Source organism: Halictus rubicundus, chromosome 15, assembly GCF_050948215.1.
Source record: "Halictus rubicundus isolate RS-2024b chromosome 15, iyHalRubi1_principal, whole genome shotgun sequence".
NCBI classification, from domain to species: Eukaryota; Metazoa; Arthropoda; class Insecta; order Hymenoptera; family Halictidae; genus Halictus; species Halictus rubicundus.
Window position 1 is genome coordinate 8,591,461 of NC_135163.1, and position 18,581 is coordinate 8,610,041.

The following is an 18,581-nucleotide window of genomic DNA, read 5'->3' on the forward strand; positions in this document are numbered from 1 at the left end:
AATATAAATCTATGGAAAAGTCTTCGGTGATAAATGAAAAGTAACGTTCTCCTCGATTCAAATTGCAAAGTTACTCATTTCTCTGTAAGTGTGCGAGATCTAATTATGACGAATAAGACCGGTCCAGCGTGCAAATGGCAGTCGGTCGGTATTTTAAGAAGACCCTTTAAAGACCCTTCGCAGCTAACCGGTCCCCCGTTTCCTGTCAGCGGATCGTGTACTTGTAAACACGACCCGTGCGTGTACTTTACAACGCGATTACACGCTCCGAGCGCCGCTACACCCACGCAGTTGGCCGCATAATGCTAAATGATTATCGAAAGCGGCCTTGACATCCACCGGCCACGCGATAAGATCGCCAGATACCGTCTGATTCACCGATCCTGTTCTGCTGTGGATCGCAGACTGCTCGTACGTGTCAACTATCAAAATACCCGGGGGTCGATCGATCGATCCCAGGCGCTGCAATCCTCGTGACGCAAAATTCATGCGAGCGTGCCAACATAAAATATAAAATATTATAACATTCCTGGTATTTCGTCAAGGAGGAAAGTGTAGTCTGCAAATTTTTACTGATAGGTTTTTTTTCAGACATTTGTTATCGCTGTTTTATACTATTTTAAAAGATCCCTCTTTTCGACCTTTTAACTAATTAATAAAGAAAAAAACATAGAACACTTTGATGCTGCCTTTTTCCACTCGATTGTTATCATAAATTCTCGATTTATTTTCTCGCCGTACACACTGCATTTATGCTTCGTATTCTATTTACCAAAATGCATTATTCATTTATCGTTCCATTTGCTGCATTCGTGTTACACATGTACAGTGTATATTTCTTGTATCTGTTTTGCTTTGCATATCTGTGTTATTTGGCCCAGTTATTTTATACGTTCGATTCGCGTTATTTATTTTATTCGTGAGAGAACTGGCTAGATTAATTTTCTAAAATCTTCTGAAACGTAAAGGACAGGAAGAAAGTGAGACACTTTAAGGTACTTACCATTTCAAAGATCGCGAAGCTTCAAAACGAAATTATTTCAATTTACTAGTCAAAGATTATATAATTCAGAAACAAGGAGGAAACGAGGGCTGGCGGGAAAAATGAAAGCTTGCGGATCTCGGGGAAACTTTTCGCAGGGTCTCGAGCTTTTTCGAATCGCGGGTACCGCGAAGCTCGGAAAAGGGAATCGGTGGTTTCGCAAGCTGCTCACGATCCGGTCGCAATCATTCAAATTCTTAGGCCGTCCGAGGTCCCGGCTACGGCGACGAGCGAAACCAAAGCAATCGATAGGATTCCGCCGTTGCATTCCGCATTCCCCGTGAACTAAGTCGTTTATACCACATCTGCGAGCTGCAGATTCGTGTCTTGCACAGTGCCGTAGCGAGGGAGGGCTTCGGCCGCGAATCCACCTACCCGAAATAAGCTCGTTATCGAATTAACCTAATCAAATTCCGCGCGGGGCACGTTCGACTGTAATTGACTGACGCTCCCTGCCTGCGCCCCGATATTTAGGGGAACGGGATGGGATCGCGAATTGATCGGCCGAGCGATTTTAAAACGCCGTCCAATTACCGGCCTACGTCCTGCTTTATTTATCGCGGACGGATCTGGCTCGGGCAATCTGTTCAATCTCGATCATTGCATCGAATTATGCGTGCCAGAAATAATTTGCGCGAATACAGTCAACGAACGGGTCGTCGATGAATTTCATTATTAATACTCTGGCTTAAAATGGTAAATCATTTATTTAATGAATCTAATCGAATCTAAAGATTGTCGAGCTCACAAAAGAGAAATAACGTGAGCGATGGAGAAATCAATTCATAAATTACATTTCTCATTAACCTCGCGCTAATGACCGGCTGAAACAAATCTCAATGAAATGTTCAATACCGGCTTCCAATTGAAAGAATCCGACCGAAATTAATCACCGCGTATCGAGCGAACGATTCGGGCCGCTTAATAATTTACGTAATATTTATATGATTTATGCATCGTTAACGAACTCCTCGCGAGCCGACCATTACGTAACGTTTCTTTCGCTTCTCTTTTCCTCGCAGAATGTGGAACGCAGTTGCATAATCGGGAAAAAAAGGTCTACCCGTAGAATAAACAATAATCCGAACCTCGGTAGACACAATAAGCAAGGTCCTCCTCTGGCGATAACATTAAATAAATAAAACCACCGCGAGAAGCTGTAGGATAAAGGTCCGGCATCGTGCAGCGACTTTTATGTAATTACCAGCTAATTAGCTCGCGAGTAACGATGAAACAGGGTGAAACTGGGGTGCTTCCACCCCCGAATACTGTGTGTATCCTTCGAAACGTTAATCGAGCCGCATGTCGATCGACGCCTCCTGACACACGGAATTAATAATGTGGTCGCGAACAAAGGAGATCCGGCGGAGCAATGTTATTTAACGATTATGGCTGCGTGATTATCGCTGCTACGCTCGAACGTTGTCCGGAAACCGATTTCGACACCTCGTCGACCACTTCGGGACGATAATTCAACCGTGCTGAGCACTGCAAATGTTTTATCGTCCGATTGTTGGAATTGTAAAAATTTTTCCCGGAACAACACCAAATTGTATGATGGATTTTTAATAAAAAAATAACATGACAGGACAGTCACTTACAATTCTTTTTCCTATGGGAAATTATTAGGAAATGTAAGACAGGGGGTTGAAGAGGTCGAACGCAGGTCGAGCGTTAGGGGTTGGTGCGGAAGAATGACATTCCCAACTTTTGGGGGACGAAACTTGAGGCTCCATTTGGGGGTGAAACTTGGCGATACGGATAAAACAAAGTTCTAATCGCCGTAGTTGTAAAATAAATCGTGAGACAGGGGGTTGAAGACGTCAACGCAGGTCGAGCGTTAGGGGTTGGCGCGGACGAAAGACATTTCCAATTTTTTGGGGGGGTGCAACTTGGTGATACGAATAAAGCAAAGTTCTAATCGCCGTAGTTGTGAAATAAATGTTAAGACAGGGTGCGATTTGGGGGTGGGGGATTCTGAATAAAATTTTAAAAAATTCTGATCACTGCGGCAGTGAAAGAGATGCTGTAACAGGGGGTTAAAGACATCGTGGTAGATCGTTGCGGTAGAGCTGCATTTCCGATTTTCTGGGGGTGGTGAACTCTCGGGGGTGCGACTCGTTAGAGAGGGGGTGGCTCGAGAAGGATCCGGGGCCGCGATTTAGGCACTCGACACGCCACCCCGGATGCGAAATGCTCGTATCGGGTGCGTATAATCTGCGGCCGCCGCGCCGGGAACTGGGTCGAGGAGACATACCCGCGTTCCCACCCCCTCCGAAACTACCCTCCACAGCGAACCCGGGCCGGCGCCCCATATAACCCGCGAATTTATCGCTCGCGGCTGAGCAACAATCGCCGATTCGGGTCAGACGCGACCCCCGCGCCACCCGGAAGTCGGATCCCACGGCAAATCCTTTCATTTCAAACCCGTTCTCTCCCTCTATCTCTCCCTGAAGAGGTTGGAATCCTTTGTTGGCCACGGTCGAAAAAGTGCTCGGTTAATGGCCGACGCTGCGTGAAACATTGTATCGTCCTAATCTTTTTATCCGTCTGCTTTCAGTCGATTCCAACGTGGCTCGACGGCGGTTCACTTTTTTCGCGGGGGTGCAAAGAAACGCCGACGTTCCTTGAATTATACTTCCAACAGCTGGAGCTCGTGGCTAGTATTTTTGAACGGCGATGATTTACTGCGAGGAGGAACCGTCTGGCATTAATGTGAATTACGTTTCTATTGTCTGAGGTGCAGGTTGGTTAAGCTGAGGGGGCGGGCTCTGACTTTCATTCAGACGGGGGTCGAAGAAGCAAGCAGTCTAAAATATACTGCATGCGACTTTTTCATTTATTTTCGGACGCCGGGCAATTGTGTTCCTCGGAGAAATTAGTACATGCATTTTCTGGAGGAAAGTCTCGTGGAAAATTGTGGAGTAAATGTTCACGTAGGAAATTAGAAAATTAATTTCCTGTGAGAGAACGTGCGAAACTGTGAAATAAATTTCTCATTGGAAATTATCAGATTAATTCTGTAATAGCAATATTACTTTTTCGTGGGAAAATCTCGTAGGAATTCATGAGACAAATCTCTTACGGGAAACGATAAAATTTCTTGCGAGAGAAAATCTAGCGGAGAATTGTAAAACATATTTCTCGCGGAGCGATCTAGCAGGAAGTTGCAAAATAAATTTGATACGGTTATGGGAAATTGTGAAATAAATGTGTAAAATTACAATCGTGGGAGAACATCTTGAAGAAAGTTATGAAATAAATTCATTAGGGAAAAATCTTGTAGGAAATTATAAAATAAATATCTGGGAGGGAAGTCTCGCGGCAGATTATGAAATGAAAGTCTTGCAGCAAATTACGAAATGGATTCCCTGTAGAGAATCACAAGACAAATTTACGGAGAAAATCTTGCGCAAAATTACGAAATAAATGTCTTGCAGGAGACTGTGAAACAAATGTCTCGTTGGAAAATCGCAGAATAAATTCCTTGAGGAAAAATCGTGTGGAAAGGAATTGAATAAATTCGTGTCAACAAGTGGGGGGTTATCTGGCCGATGGAAAAATGTCACGGTGTTCATCGAACGGCGAGGAATCGTCATCATGAGGACGACTGGAACGATAACGAATCCCTCTGTTCTCTCATCGGTCGGGCTCTCGTTGCTCTTCGTGCAGCCGGGGGAGTTTCTTTTTAACTCGTCTCGACAATGAGGCGTGAAGAAAGGGGAGTGGGAGGGTGGCGAAAAAGTTTCGCGAGGGAGCCAGAGCCATCGGAATGGGAAACGTCGCGATGGAAAACCTCGAGACCAGGGTGTACAGTCGTCGACTACGTACGTTTTTCTTCCAGGCTCCTTTTGTGGACAAAATGGAGGCTGGGACAGACGGGGTGAAGCTTGAATGGAATAAAGAGACGAATAGCAGGGCGACACCTTCGAAACGAACAGGGACAGAACGCGTTTCTGACGTAGACGGCCATTTATGCAATTTTATAAAAATTTAAAAAGTATTTTTCGTGGACATCGCTATAGAAAAAAATGACAAATAGTTTTAAAAGCCTGAAGGCCACTCACGGTAAACATTGCGGAACACCGGAAGCAATGCATCAAAATCACCATCACGGTGCCTCGCCACGCAAACATGGTATACTTTAACGCTTTGAGTGCAACGTCACTCATATCCAGGTGACATCAATTCCGCATTCCGAAGCTGGAAATTCACGTTGACGGTAAACTAGTATAATATTAAAGTATATGGATTCGTTTCACTCCGGTGAGACTTCACGAGTCGCCGTTCGTAACGAATATCGAAGACTGGACAAATGTGCCTCTAAATTATTATAATGCTGACATAAAAATACGTCACTCACATTCGCTCATGGACCGAGGTACGAGATGCTGGTGCTCCAATTGCGTCCCGTTCACTGGCGAATCTGTCAAAAAGAAAATGCAACCAATTAATAAACCGTGGATCCCTGTGTAAATTTCGGTTTTTGCGGACTGGCTCGCGGAGCCTGGAATTAATTATGGTCCGCCAACGCAGCGGGAAGTTCTTCCAATATTTAACGTCATAATTTTTCTAAGGGCGCATCGGTTAATTTTTTTCCATACTGATGTCCTGCAACCTCGAAGTGGGACGCTCGTAATTTGTTTTCTTCAGCATTATTCAATTTCCCTCGTCACAATTTAGTTCGTTACTTGGTGACTAAACGTATCGATCGTGATCTACAATTTTTATTTAACCCTTTCCGAGGCATTACAGCAAAATTGATTTCTGGCGAATTTTCCGATTACACTACGGTAGGGAAAAATTGAAGAGGGTTGGAGGAGGGTCGCGGATAGCGATCGAGGGGTGGATTCGATCAGGCGGGATCGAAGACACAGAAAGGCTGTGAAGAGAATCTCCGAATGGTACGTGCTCTTCGGGTATCACGGCCGCGAGTGCTTGCACACGTTACACGTTGCATAATATATTTTCAGGAGAGTCGTTTAAGGTAAGGCGGGGTGCACGTCCCCCGTCGACAGGGTTTCATCGACCAATCGGTGCCGGGGTGGAGCTTAAGCTGGCCGACGGTGTCAGCACCTCTTCTCTTTCGCGAAGGCCTTCCTCTGTCTCACCTACATTTCGCGCCTCTTGTCCCTACCCCCTTTCGCCTTGCACCCCCGCGTGTTCCACCCTCTGTGTGTACAAGGTTCACAGGCATTTCCAAGGCCTTCGTCGATGCCACTGCCGCTGCCGATCAAAATCACCGATACCTCCCTCGCGACAGATTCTCGCCGAAATTCTCACCCGATGCAATTTTCGCAAAATCCGAAATTTTACGTCAAGAACTCTCGGTGTCGTGATCAGCGGGCGATTGGCGAATGCACGGGGGGTGGGGACCAGTTAGGGTTGATTTCCAGGTTCGGAGGTCACCCGGGGTTTCGAGCGCCGCAAATTGCCGAGGATTGCGCCGGCAAACAAATCCTCTAATCCCGAAAATCAAAGGGACGACAGCCGCCGCACGGGTGAGAGCATCTTCGTCTCGTGATTGCTTTCACGCGTGCTGACGGATCGGCTGTCCATCCCCTGTCGCGTCCGCGCACACCTCCCCGTAACTCCTCTTGCCCTTCGAGCGTCCCCCTTGATCGCCTTGTAATCTTGGACATCGGGGCCGACACTTGTGATAAAACCGGAGCTGCTGACACCGCCGCGTCGTTCTTCTTGTTTCTCACCCGAACGACTTTGCACCGATGACCTTTTACACCCGGGGCACACTGAAATCATTGGCGGAAAGCTTGAGGCAAATCAAGACTGGGCATTCAGTCGTTAAACAGTTTTTTCCTGAAACTGTTTAGTTCCTGAAGAGGGCAGTTTGCTTGGGATCATTTTTATCTCGAATTCTGGAGGGAGAAGACTACGCGGTTAGGGCAGTCCGTCTCATCCATAGTCTTACCTGTCTTCGACCGTATTTTTGTACTATTTTTGTTTCACTGTTGTAGGGGTTCAGAAAAATCTGAAAAAATTCTGAGACACGTATCGGGGTCCCTGTTTCGAAAAATCGAATTCGACTTCTGCAACACAGCGTGATATTAGTGCAGTCTCCCGGTTAGCAAATATCGAGTGGGAAAATATGATCCCGAACGGGGGAGCACTCCGCGATATTAGAAACTTCTTCGCCGCGTGACCGTAAATATAATATAATGGGAGCCGTCGCGATCGCGATAACAGCAATAACGATAATGGCCGTGGATCGATCGCCGGTGCAAACGCTATTTACAATTTCCCGGCCTAAAAAACGCGGCCCGAGGCGATAAACACCGGGAAATCCGAGACAATGGCGCACCAGCGCCTCGAGAAGAAGAGGGAGAGGAGAGGAGAGAGAGAGAGATTCATCGTCCTTTTTACGGCGAAAGCTGCTTATACGCTTGCCCCCGTATGATTGCTCAATGGAGACTGAGCTTGCTTTTGAATTACCGCGTAATACCGACCACTCTTATCGATTTAATTTGACAGTTTAACTGCCTCGATGGTCGGACCGGTAACATAAACGACGAACGTGGCGTCCGACAACTATACTGTGTGCGCGGACGTCTATGCGAGAGAGAAATTGTTTCCATCGAGACACGGGAACCGAATAGACATTTGTTTCTTAACAGATAAAATTATTCATGAAACTCGCAGTCGTCCATCTGCATAAAAATTGTATTATTAACAAACTGACTCAAAGAAATTCTGAATTATCATCAATGCAGTCTTCCCCCTGCATCGATATACTTCACTTTAGTGTTGATAAAATACGATTCACCTTGCGACGAGTCCAACCGAGAAAGATTTCTATAGATCCCCGTGGATCCTCGTAGGCCTTAGAATTCCAGTGAATATCGCCAAACACTGTACCGAAAGTGCCTAACCGCCCGGGGCGATCGCGGATTCACCGGAATCGTTGAAAGCCTCTGCTCCCAAGGTTGCTCGGAGACTGCAGCATCAAAAATAATATTTCCCGATCTCCGAAATAAATAATAAAATTGTTACCGCGTAGAATGGACCGTAATTCGAAATGTACTGCGATTGCGAATAGAATGGACTGTAATTTGACATGCGATACCGTTTTGCTTGTACGTGTCCTCTGAATCGGTAAAGGCGTTTGTGAATCGTACAATTAGCCTTCGAGGATCGCAAGAAGAGGAGATGTGTATAATGGAGCCAATAAATGGAGCAATTTATCGGATCCTCCGGCCTGCTCATAATCTTTTCATGGAAACGATTCGATACAGGACTCTAGCTCGAGATCACGAGCAATCGATTCGAAACCACTCTTACGTCGAGACAGAGGAGGCTGCGATCATAACAATCGGAATCAAGAGAAGCAGCTGCGAGAAAGCAATCAAATTGGGCCGGACACACGTGCCCGAGTTTCAGGTGTCACGGGTGGAGGAGGATCTCCCGTGGGATGATGGGTAAGTGATTCTGGATATACAAGGTGGCCCTAGAATCCGGGAAATTGTAACTGGGAATTTTCTCCCGAATTCCACATTTTTAGAAAAATTGGGGCAAGGAAGAATTGAGTCTGCCAAGCAAAATACTTGTAAAAGGAGAATAATTGTGATATTAACTTCCGGTGACTTTCTTGTATTTTATAAATTGACAGATTTAACCCTTTGCACTCGAGTGGCGACTCTGAAGCACCGCTAGAAATTGTTGTGGCATTATTTCAAAGAAATTACAAAAAATATTACGAAATATTTGTTGCATTACAAAATTTGTATTTAATAGATCACTAAACGTTTAAACAATATACGTAGAAATCGGATCAGTTTCATATAAATAAAATTATAATATTGTAAGACTGAAGAAAAATTTAGTTTTGGATTGAAAATAGCGTCGAGTGCAAAGGGTTAATTGTAACCAAATTGCATTTGCTCAACAAGGGCTGTATTAACAATGTCCACATGCAAAAGTGTGTCCCACGATCCACCTGAAATTTTCATTCCACTTGCATTTGAGCAGTTAGCCTCCGCACGATTGAGAATACTGTTTTTGTACTTGTACGAGTTTCGTTAGTAAGACACGCCCGGCGGAAAAATCATGCGAACTGAACCACCCTGTACACGGTCGGCTAACGAAACTTTGGGGCGGGTTCTGATGAATATTGAAACCGCAGTGCGAAACGGTGTAGCTCGGCCCTGTGACTGCGCGCGGATATTTAAAACACGGGAAATGGGTCGCGGCGGCTCTTTTTTTTCCTTCTCTCTCTCTCTCTCTCTCTCTCTCTCCCTCTCTCTTTCTCTCCCCCCTCTTGCATCTTGAACACTGCACTCACGAAGATGAATTTCCGTGACTCCTTCGCCCGTTCGAAGGGAATATTAAATTCCCAGTTGATAATTAAATACGCCCTGCTTTCTGTTTTCGTTGTTTTTCTTTTCCGGCTCACCTTCAACCTCGCGCGCTACTCAACATTCCTCACCTGACGTACCTAGATCGCGAGAGAAGACGCAGCAATTTTTCCGCACTCCGGCGATAACAATCTTGCAAAGGGAAGCCGTCGAAGTAGGTGAAGAATGCTCGTCTTGTTGATGCAGGTTGCGAGAGCTTCAGATTGTTTAACGAAACGCGAATGTTCTCTCGGGGCAGGAGTAAAATGATATCTCTCCGTAATATGATATTTTGTGTAGGGGGGGGTGGTATGAATATTTTCTGGTGAATGTAACGGAGTTGTGTCGAGAAACAATGGAACGAAAATATGGTATAAATAAATATCGATTTAACACCGAAAAAACTCAACCTTAGTTTCCCTAAGAGATCGAGTTTTGACCTTGATGTATATCTGGGGGGTGTCGAGGGTCGTCGGCGTCACAGAGAGCGAGCAGACTCGTTGAAAATCAGTAACTCGAAAATTTGCCAGGTGATATTAGCCTTTCGGGAAACGAGGGACGGAGCCAGCGTGTGTGCCGGGCGCTCTGTTTCGAGGCTGACGTACCGGAAGAGGAACTGGAAGCTCTCCCGGGGGCTGGAGTCGAAATTGCTTTCGGATACAGAAGCAATATCGTCGGTACACGAAACTTAGAGGTATCCCCGTCGGATTCCCGAGTTTACTTTACGTGTAATGCAGGAATATCTCGATAACACCGAGAGAGAGAGAGAGAGAGAGAGAGAGAGAGAGAGAGAGAGAGAGAGAGGGGGGGGGGCGCAAGAGCGATGCAACCCGGGAAGCTTTATGGAGATGAGAAGCTCCGGGAGACCACAGAGAAGAGCTTTTTCCACGGTCTCGTCTCTCGTCTCGTCTCGTCTCGTTTCGGATCCGCGACTTCTCGCCGGCAATTTGTTCCCTTGGAGAATTATCGTCGAGCTTGCTACCAAAACACTTACGCCCGAACCGTGGTAATGAGCCCGGCATTATGTTCGCTGCATCATTTGTTTGCGTCGAATTTGCTCCCTCTGCGATGATATTTGCTATGTCAATTTTTTCCAGTCGCTTGCAAATAATTTTGATCTCTGATTTCTCTACCTACAGAAATTCTCCGCCGATCTCTGTGCAAAACAAAAATGTTCTACCCGAACTGCAACAAGACGGAAACGGAAATTAATATTCTTTCTCGGTATGTTTAAAAGGTTGTAAATTCGCGTAGCATTCTGGAAGAGCGTCCGATGCAAGTATAATTCCATGTTTACGCGAAACAAAGGGAAATTCCGGGCGGCATGAAATTTTAATGCGGCATCCGGTGTAACCGCGGTTTACACAGCTTTTTCCCGGGGCACGCTCGATTTATGGGGGAAGTTGCCGAGCGGAAAAATTCCGCTCGCGGCGGCTGCTGAACGGCGAGCCGAGCCTAGCCGCCGCCGGTCGCAACGGCCTCCGACGATCAACGGCCGAACCTCCGCGTCGCAAAAATCCAGACGGTTGAATCACCCTGACGAGATCTCGCCTGGAAGCCGCCTCAAACCGCTTTAAACGATCCGCGCGCGGCGCGCGCGCTTGCCTGTGTGAAAACAATAACGGCGTAATTGGGCCAATAATAAAATAATTGTTAGCGCTTGGGTGTTGCGTACGAGAGCGTGTACACGCCCCTCCTCTGCCGCGTCCGAGAAGAATGCATCCGCGGGATCGTCCTGTTCTGTCCGCTTACGCAAGCCGCCGAGAAACTCCTCGATAAACAAGTCCTGAGAGACGCTAATGCCGCGACGGGCCTCGTCTTCGTTAATTAACCCACACCACAGTGCTCGCGACAACGCTGAAATGTTCAAAGTTCAGAAAAATTTTAGTTTGCCGTATTACCCACAATTTCTACTAACTGCCGAATGTTTGATCGATTTCATTTTTACAAGTTAAGTATGGTATTACAAGGCCTTTCGAACCCCGCAAAAATTTTGTTGAAATGACAGCAATTTTTAAAGAAACAGTGAAACAGTGAAAACAGAAGCCTTTTTATGTAATCCATAAACGAATCTTAACACTAGGTTTACGGAGCACTAAAAGCGACTATTTTACATTACGTTATAAAATAAACAAGAATGTGCAGCCCAAATTTTTAGCCATTTTTTTTTTTTTTTAATAACATACCCAAAGAAATAAATTCGTTAAATAATTTCTCATGGATGTATCTTTAGAATCTTAACAATTGTATATTAAAAATATTAGAACCCGTCATTCTGACGGGTCCCGTAAACCTAGTGTTAAGGCCGAAGCGAATGACGTACACGAATGAGTACTTATATATCCCATTTTTAACTTCAACTTCTTCAATAAAATGAGTTAAGAAGTTGGTCCAATATAATTGTTTAATGCCAACCTCGCAGTCGGACAGAATGCAGTTTCCTAATGAGCGGCGTTCCCCCGAACCGAAATTAATTTAATCAAGCATTTCGCCAGCCGTTCGGCGGCGGATTTCGGTGGCCGGCGCGAAAATTCGCATAGTCAGCAGTCCGACTGACAGCGTTCAAGAATCCTGGCAACGCGCTGCCAGTTTTCCCGTGCCCCCCTCGCGGTTCACGCCTTCCGCGAAAACTATTTGCGTTCCAGGCGTTTCCCACGTTCGTTTGCTCGTCGGAAACGCCATCGATCGTCGCAGACACACCGGGGTTTCGGCCTGCGAGTAACTTCAAAGCGTGCCGCGCTTTTCCACGGTTACGAGAGCCTGACGAAGAGCAGAACGATTAATCGAGAAGTCAACGAGTCAATGGACACCTCGTTTCGCAGAGTTTCCCGGCGACCTTACGGGACGCTCGTGCGACGCTCGTTTTCAGGAATCGCACGTCTAATCGAACTGAAAATAGCATCGTCCGTAATCCGTTTAGCGTCGGTCTACCTATCAGCCGCGGTTATAGCGCGCGAGATCAGACCGTTCAAGGACGCTGGGTGCCTCTGCTCCCACCATCGTCGCCGGCTCTCGAGGAAGTGGGGATGATTTATGTGTAATTTCAATCTGCACGCTCCGTTTTCGAATATGACACTTGATTGAGAGCGGCTGCAGTTGGTATAGTTCACGATCACTCTATTTCAAATGCAATTTCAATCAGCTTCGCTCTATCCGCGGCTGTAAAACTGGAGTTTAGACGCCCCGGAGCTTGGGGGATTGGGAGCTCCTTCGGCTGAAGTGTTAGAGAAGCAAATTAGGGAGGCTTGGAAAATTTTAAACAACCAGGATCTCTATTTTTTTTTTTTTTAAGGCTATAAAAATTAGCCAGGAACTTGATTTCACAGAAAAAGGTCATGGAGTCTCTGAACGTTAAGCAGCAAAGCATGTCAAATTCATTTTGAGTATGTTCAAGTAGATGACAAGATTGCAAACGTCATACAGCGGATCCAAAAAGTATTTAAACACTGTAAAAATATGAACACTGACGTGCTCTTGATTTTTACAGAATTACACAGCTAAGTTTAAACTGGCAAGCTCGCAGCAATTGTTGGGAACGACAAGGTGATTGACTGACTGATAAACATGAAGAAACTCGAGCCTCTAAACTCTAAAAATACGGGAGACACTTGTCTACGAAATTAGACGACCAGGTCTTCTATCCAAAAAAGGGGAAACTGGACTTCATTGTGCGCGGAAAATTCCACAAATTAAATATAAAACAGACTAGCTGATTCTAAAATAGAAAGACAAAATTCTCTGGTCTAACATTCGAAGATAAAACAGACCATTACTCTTCTTGAATAGACAACCGGGAATTAACATTTCTTTGTCGGCAACTTAAATCCAATTCTAACGAACAAACAGTCAGATTCATTGAACTAGAAAAATTCCAAAAATCCAGATAGACTGTCAAAGCCGAATCCGATAACTAAAAGCATTGTGTCAGAAGTCAGAATTAAATTAATTTTTCAGGAGCCAACAAAAAATTCGTCGACAGCAAAAACTGCAAGACTCTAAACCACTTAATTCGAAAGATTCCTCAGCTTCCAAAGAGCATCGCGGAGTCCGAAAGTCTCCGGACGCCGAAAACAAAGGGACCACAGTCCCGGTAACTCTTCGTTCGAGTTAAATTGTAAAAAAGGAAGCAGTTGTCTTTCGCTGGAGACTCCAGCGGGTTTGAAAGAACGGCGTTCGCGGGTGACGAATCTTTTCCGACAAACAGAAGGCCTCAGAAGTTGTTCGCGTGGCGACGCCTCGCTCGGCGGACAGTTGTGGGAAAGATCGTTCCACCGAGGGACCCCGCGTGTCAATTGACATTTGTTCCCCGGGATACGTCACGAATTCCCGAGGAGAACCAGGCACAGGCAGACGGTCGTGTATTAATATCTGAATTACGCCAACCGGCGAGCCGCGCCGCGCCGCGCCGGCTTTTCTCTCGTTCCGGTCGCCCATCGTTCGACGATAAACTTAGAAATATAACCGGACGACAGATACCGATACCGTGGCGTCGTGGCAGATGTCGCCAGAGTTACGGACTACTCCCTGGACCCGCGAATATATCGCCCAGAAACTTGGAATCTTCTTCCACTTTTTCCTCTGTTGCGTAGTCGCCCGCTGCGTCGATCATTCCGGCCGAAAAGAAGGAAAAAGTTTCCTGAGCAGGATATTTCTATTTCTCAATTATAAGGGACACCGAGGAAGGGATCTTTTAAAAGTAACAAGAAAAAAGAATTTTATCACAGATGCAGCCAATGGATTTTTTAAGAGCAACAAATCTAGAATTTAACAAGTCCCTCAACACTAGGTTTACGGGACCCAAATGACGGGTTCTAAGATTTTGAATTTAGGATTATTGAGATTGTGAAGATCCATCTACGTGGAATTACTCAACAAACTTATTTCCTTAGGTATGTGTTATTTCAAAAATGGCTGAAAACTTGGATAGACACATTCTTCTTATGTTTATAAAGTAATGTAAAATACACACTTTTAATGCTCCGTAAACCTAGTGTTAAAATTAATGGAAACCTGGTTTCCAAAAGATCGTGAATCCTACTGGCAGAAATTACGTTCAGTATACGCGGGGCAGTGTGCGTTCATCGCTCGAACAAGTCAGGATTATCGGCGCGCAATATTTCAGTAGTGGTATCAGTATATTTCATACTTTTTTGGGAGAAGATACAAGCGTGTACGAATGGTTACGATTCGGGGTGGGAGGCAGGGGAGGGGAGGGAACGCGACTGTACACGGTCTACCACTTCGGCTCGTCCGATTTACGAGAGTGCATTCACCCCAGTTCGTAGGGTGTAAAATTTTAGGAACGGTATACCAGTCGCTGTGAATGATAAATAGCGCAGATAGAGATGCTCTAGGTTTACCGGAGAAACGATCAGAAATCGCGCGAAATGGAACGAGGTAGCAGCCCAGTCGGTAGAGGAAGTGGAACGAAGGGAAGAAGAGGGTGAACCGAGTCGAATGGACGCGGGGGGATGAAACGGGAGAAGCGGGAGAGAAACGAGGGAGGGAAAGAGAGAAGGAGAGAGAGAGAGAGAGAGAGAGAGAGAGAGAGAGAGAAAAAGAGATTGGTGTCAAGTGTTCCGCTTGCACAGATATTGGGAATCAAGGTTGCCGATTTACGCGGGGATCGATAGACCAGCCCGGTCCGCGATCTATTACGGAATGACCAATTCTGGCCGACGGACTAACCACCCCCGCGTTATTAAAATTCGTCAAAATCTCCGAAATGAGATCAGTAATATATTTCTTTCTCATTGCCGGTTTGATCGTTTGTAATACGCTCCCGTATAACGCGATCAAAAAATTGTTTGAAAATTAATTCAAATTATCAGGTTATATCGAATCAAAGTGCAACCTTCCGTCTTTAATTTGAGGCCTTAAACATTCAAAAATTCTGTCGGAAACACGCGCATATGTGTAATAATGTGTTATATAAAAAATATCACGGATAAAAGCCACAAAGAGGAAAGAAATAATCTGGCGAAAATATTGTGATGTAAAATTGTTCGAGGACCGATTTTATCAACTAAATTTGCAGGTGGCGGTTTGGAAACGTTCGTATCCACGGCCGCATCGTGCTCGAACACGGGTCTGGAGCGTGTAACGCGTTCCCGGCCGGTTTTTATTTTTATTTCCTCTCGCGAATACGACGTATCCGGCGTTGGTTTATTTAGTCACGGGCAGATTATTTCGGGAAACTCTGTGGAAGTGCGCGACTCGCCGTTTCCTTTGTCCACTGGGCGGTCTTCCAGTCTCGGCTCGAGCCGAGGGGGGAAAAAAGCGCAAGTGGCGTCGCGTGGCACTCGCGCGCGCGATAGCGAATTTTCTGCGCGAATCGGAGAAAGAGAGAGACAGAGAAAGAGAGAGAGATAAAGAGAGTTGTATCTGGGTCGCTGGTCGGGTTCACCCGGGAAAATTGTTGCGAGAAACTCCGCGGAAACCCGACCCTGCAGCTCCCTTTGTTCGCCAGTCGCCAAATATGCGAATCGCGCGGCCCGCTCCATTGAGCTTCTCTCGCGAGACGCCAGACACACGAACCGCCCCCTGTGCTCCGTTATTTAGGGTTCTCTCTAAACGGTCCTGGGGATCGATTTTTAAACAATTCGGCCGTCTCTGCAGTTTTCACGCGGCATTTCAAACTGTTTCTGCGAATCCTCGCCCCGGGAACAACGTCCATCTGGCTTATATTTATGTAAACGAGGACCTACGGTCCACTTAAAAAATACTTGGATTCATTCGAAGGCTACTAGGATTGATTCAAGGACTACTAAGGTTGATTCAAGGGCTACTAGGTCGATTCCGTAACGACTAGAGCTGATTCAAAGGCTACTAGGATTGATTCAGGGACTACTAAGGTTGATTCAAGGGCTACTGGGTCGATTCCGAAACGACTAGAGCTGATTCAAAGGCTACTAGGATTGATTCAAGGACTATTAAGGTTGATTCAAGGGCTACTAGGTCGATTCCGAAGCGACTAGAGCTGATTCAAAGGCTAGTAGGATTGATTCAAGGTCTACTAAGGTTGATACAAAGGCTACTAGGATTGATTCAAGGATTACTAAGGTTTACTCAAGGGCTACCAGATTGATTCCAAAAATACTAGACCCGATTCAAAGACTACTAGGACTGATTCAAGGACTACTAAGGTTGTCTAAAGGGCTACTAGATAGATTCCAAAACAACTAGAGCTGATTCAAAAGCTAGTAGAGTCTATTCAACGGCTACCAGAGCTGATTGAGAGGATAATAGGGTTGTTGATTGATGTACTACCAGAGGTCATTCAAGAACTGTAGTACTAGGTCGATCATATGAGCACCTCTAGTGCAACTACGTGTAAGGGACCAAGACAAGGGTTGAACGAGTCAGCAAACCATAATTGAATGCTCTGTACCGGAAGTGTCAAAAACTCCGGATCCAACGATACATGGCCACAGAACTGGGAGCAAGTGGTCCAGGCTATCATCGAAATAATTTTCCTGCATGTGGGGGGGGGGGGGTGGCGTCAGTGTAGCGCGTTACGCAAATGGCGAACCGGCAACACGCGATCGGCCCCGTTAGCATAATTCTCTGTTGATAAACAGAGAGAGGCCCGGGATCTCTGGGGCTGGCAGCGTGCCAGGCCCGGCGAAATGTCTGTGTACGCCGGTAATACGGCCGTAGGATGGTAGACACGCGGCCGTCATACGTCTACGGGCACAGACGCGTATGCATAATACATATCCTCTCGGCGTGTACACAATGCCATCTGCGATCCGAGAGCGAAAGGTCTGGGGAAACGTGCAGGCCGCGACGCGACGCGTCGCGACGCCTCCGTTCTTCGCGCTCTCCGAGAGAGGAGCTTTCTCGTTAGGTCACCTCATCCTTCTTTTCTTTTCGTTTCGTTTCGTTTCGTTTCCCTTATTCCGAAACGCGCCGGGACGCTGTTAATCGCGTACCAGCCACCGCCCCGGGCCTCCGTCTGTAAGAAACATCTCGAGGATCCTGCGAGACCGGAGAGAGCTTTCGTCGAAAGCTAAGACGGAATCGTCGCGACGCTGCTCCGTTTTAGCTGGGAAACATTGATCTCTCGGGCTAACGATGTGCAGCCAAGGCTCGTTTGCAGACGAAAAGAAATGCTGAAAAAAAGAAAATTCTTCCTCAAACTCTCCTGCTCCACAACCATAAGCGTCAGGTTGTCCCGAAAGTTGGAGAAACGAATACTTGTCCTTTGGAAGAATTATTTTCCAGTCATTTATCTAAATGCCACAGTCAAGATAATATTTTATTACTAGGGGATCATTTTACTCGTTCAAGCACGTACTGAATTCTCTTGCTATTTAACGCTTTGACCGCCAAACTGGAAACCTCAAAAATTCCATAAAATCAAAGTAAGTTTTTTAATGAAATAAAAATTGAAAGAAATTAAATGTCTGATACTGAGTAATCCTCCAACAGTCTCGAATTTTACAGATCCTAATCGGTGAATATATTAACGTAAAAATTCATTCCAAAACCTGGACGAATAATTCCGTCGCCCACGTATGGGTGCAATGGCAGTCAACGCGTTAAGAAATTATTACAAATACTGAAGTCCTTCTTGGAAAGAAATCTGTCCATCGAAGGAACATCAATTTTCCCCAAGACAATTAGAACAGAGAGCTTCCAGTGACCTCAACTACGAAACAAATAAGACCAGGGGGTCCCCGTCTATGGTTCGAGGAGATTCCAGAACGTAATAGAGATTGTCCCATCGCCGGGACAAGCGAAGGGAGTCCGCTCGAACAAGTTCGAAGACAGGCGCGGCACAATGGTCGGGATGGGACGAAACAAAACAACGTCGATCGTCGCCGTTTCGTTCGCCTCCGACTCATTGCACTCGGAACTCGCGCCAGGGGATACGGACAAAGTGGTTAACTGTAGACGACGACGCCGTGGGACCAGAGGCGCCCTGGATGGTGCACGTATATACAGGTTTATGGATTAAACGATGAACTCCAGGGGCTCGGAAGTAGCCTCGTGCAGAGCGCACAAACAGTTCACACGTAGAGCACACGCGGCGTCCCGGGTCCCGTTTCTCTCTCGCAGCTCTACGGGAACAGAGTTCAAATTAATTATAGTGGTCGGTCAAAAGCGGCTCGGTGATAGCCTCCCGGGAGCGTGGGATGCGTTCAAACGCTCGCTTGGGTGTTTTCGAATCGTGATTACACGCTCGA

The 18,581-nt window shown here is 46.1% G+C and overlaps 1 protein-coding gene across 5 annotated transcripts in view; it reads right to left on the bottom strand.

Annotated features, from left to right (window-relative positions):
- The window catches only part of Kcc (solute carrier family 12 member kcc), a 156,311-nt gene that overhangs the window by 130,521 nt on the left and 7,209 nt on the right, over positions 1-18,581 (bottom strand). For all 5 annotated transcript variants that reach the window (XM_076800922.1, XM_076800921.1, XM_076800919.1 and 2 more), the window contains exon 2: positions 5,406-5,468. In XM_076800922.1, the coding sequence (XP_076657037.1) occupies positions 5,406-5,468 (63 nt within the window). The remainder of the gene's footprint in view (positions 1-5,405; positions 5,469-18,581) is intronic.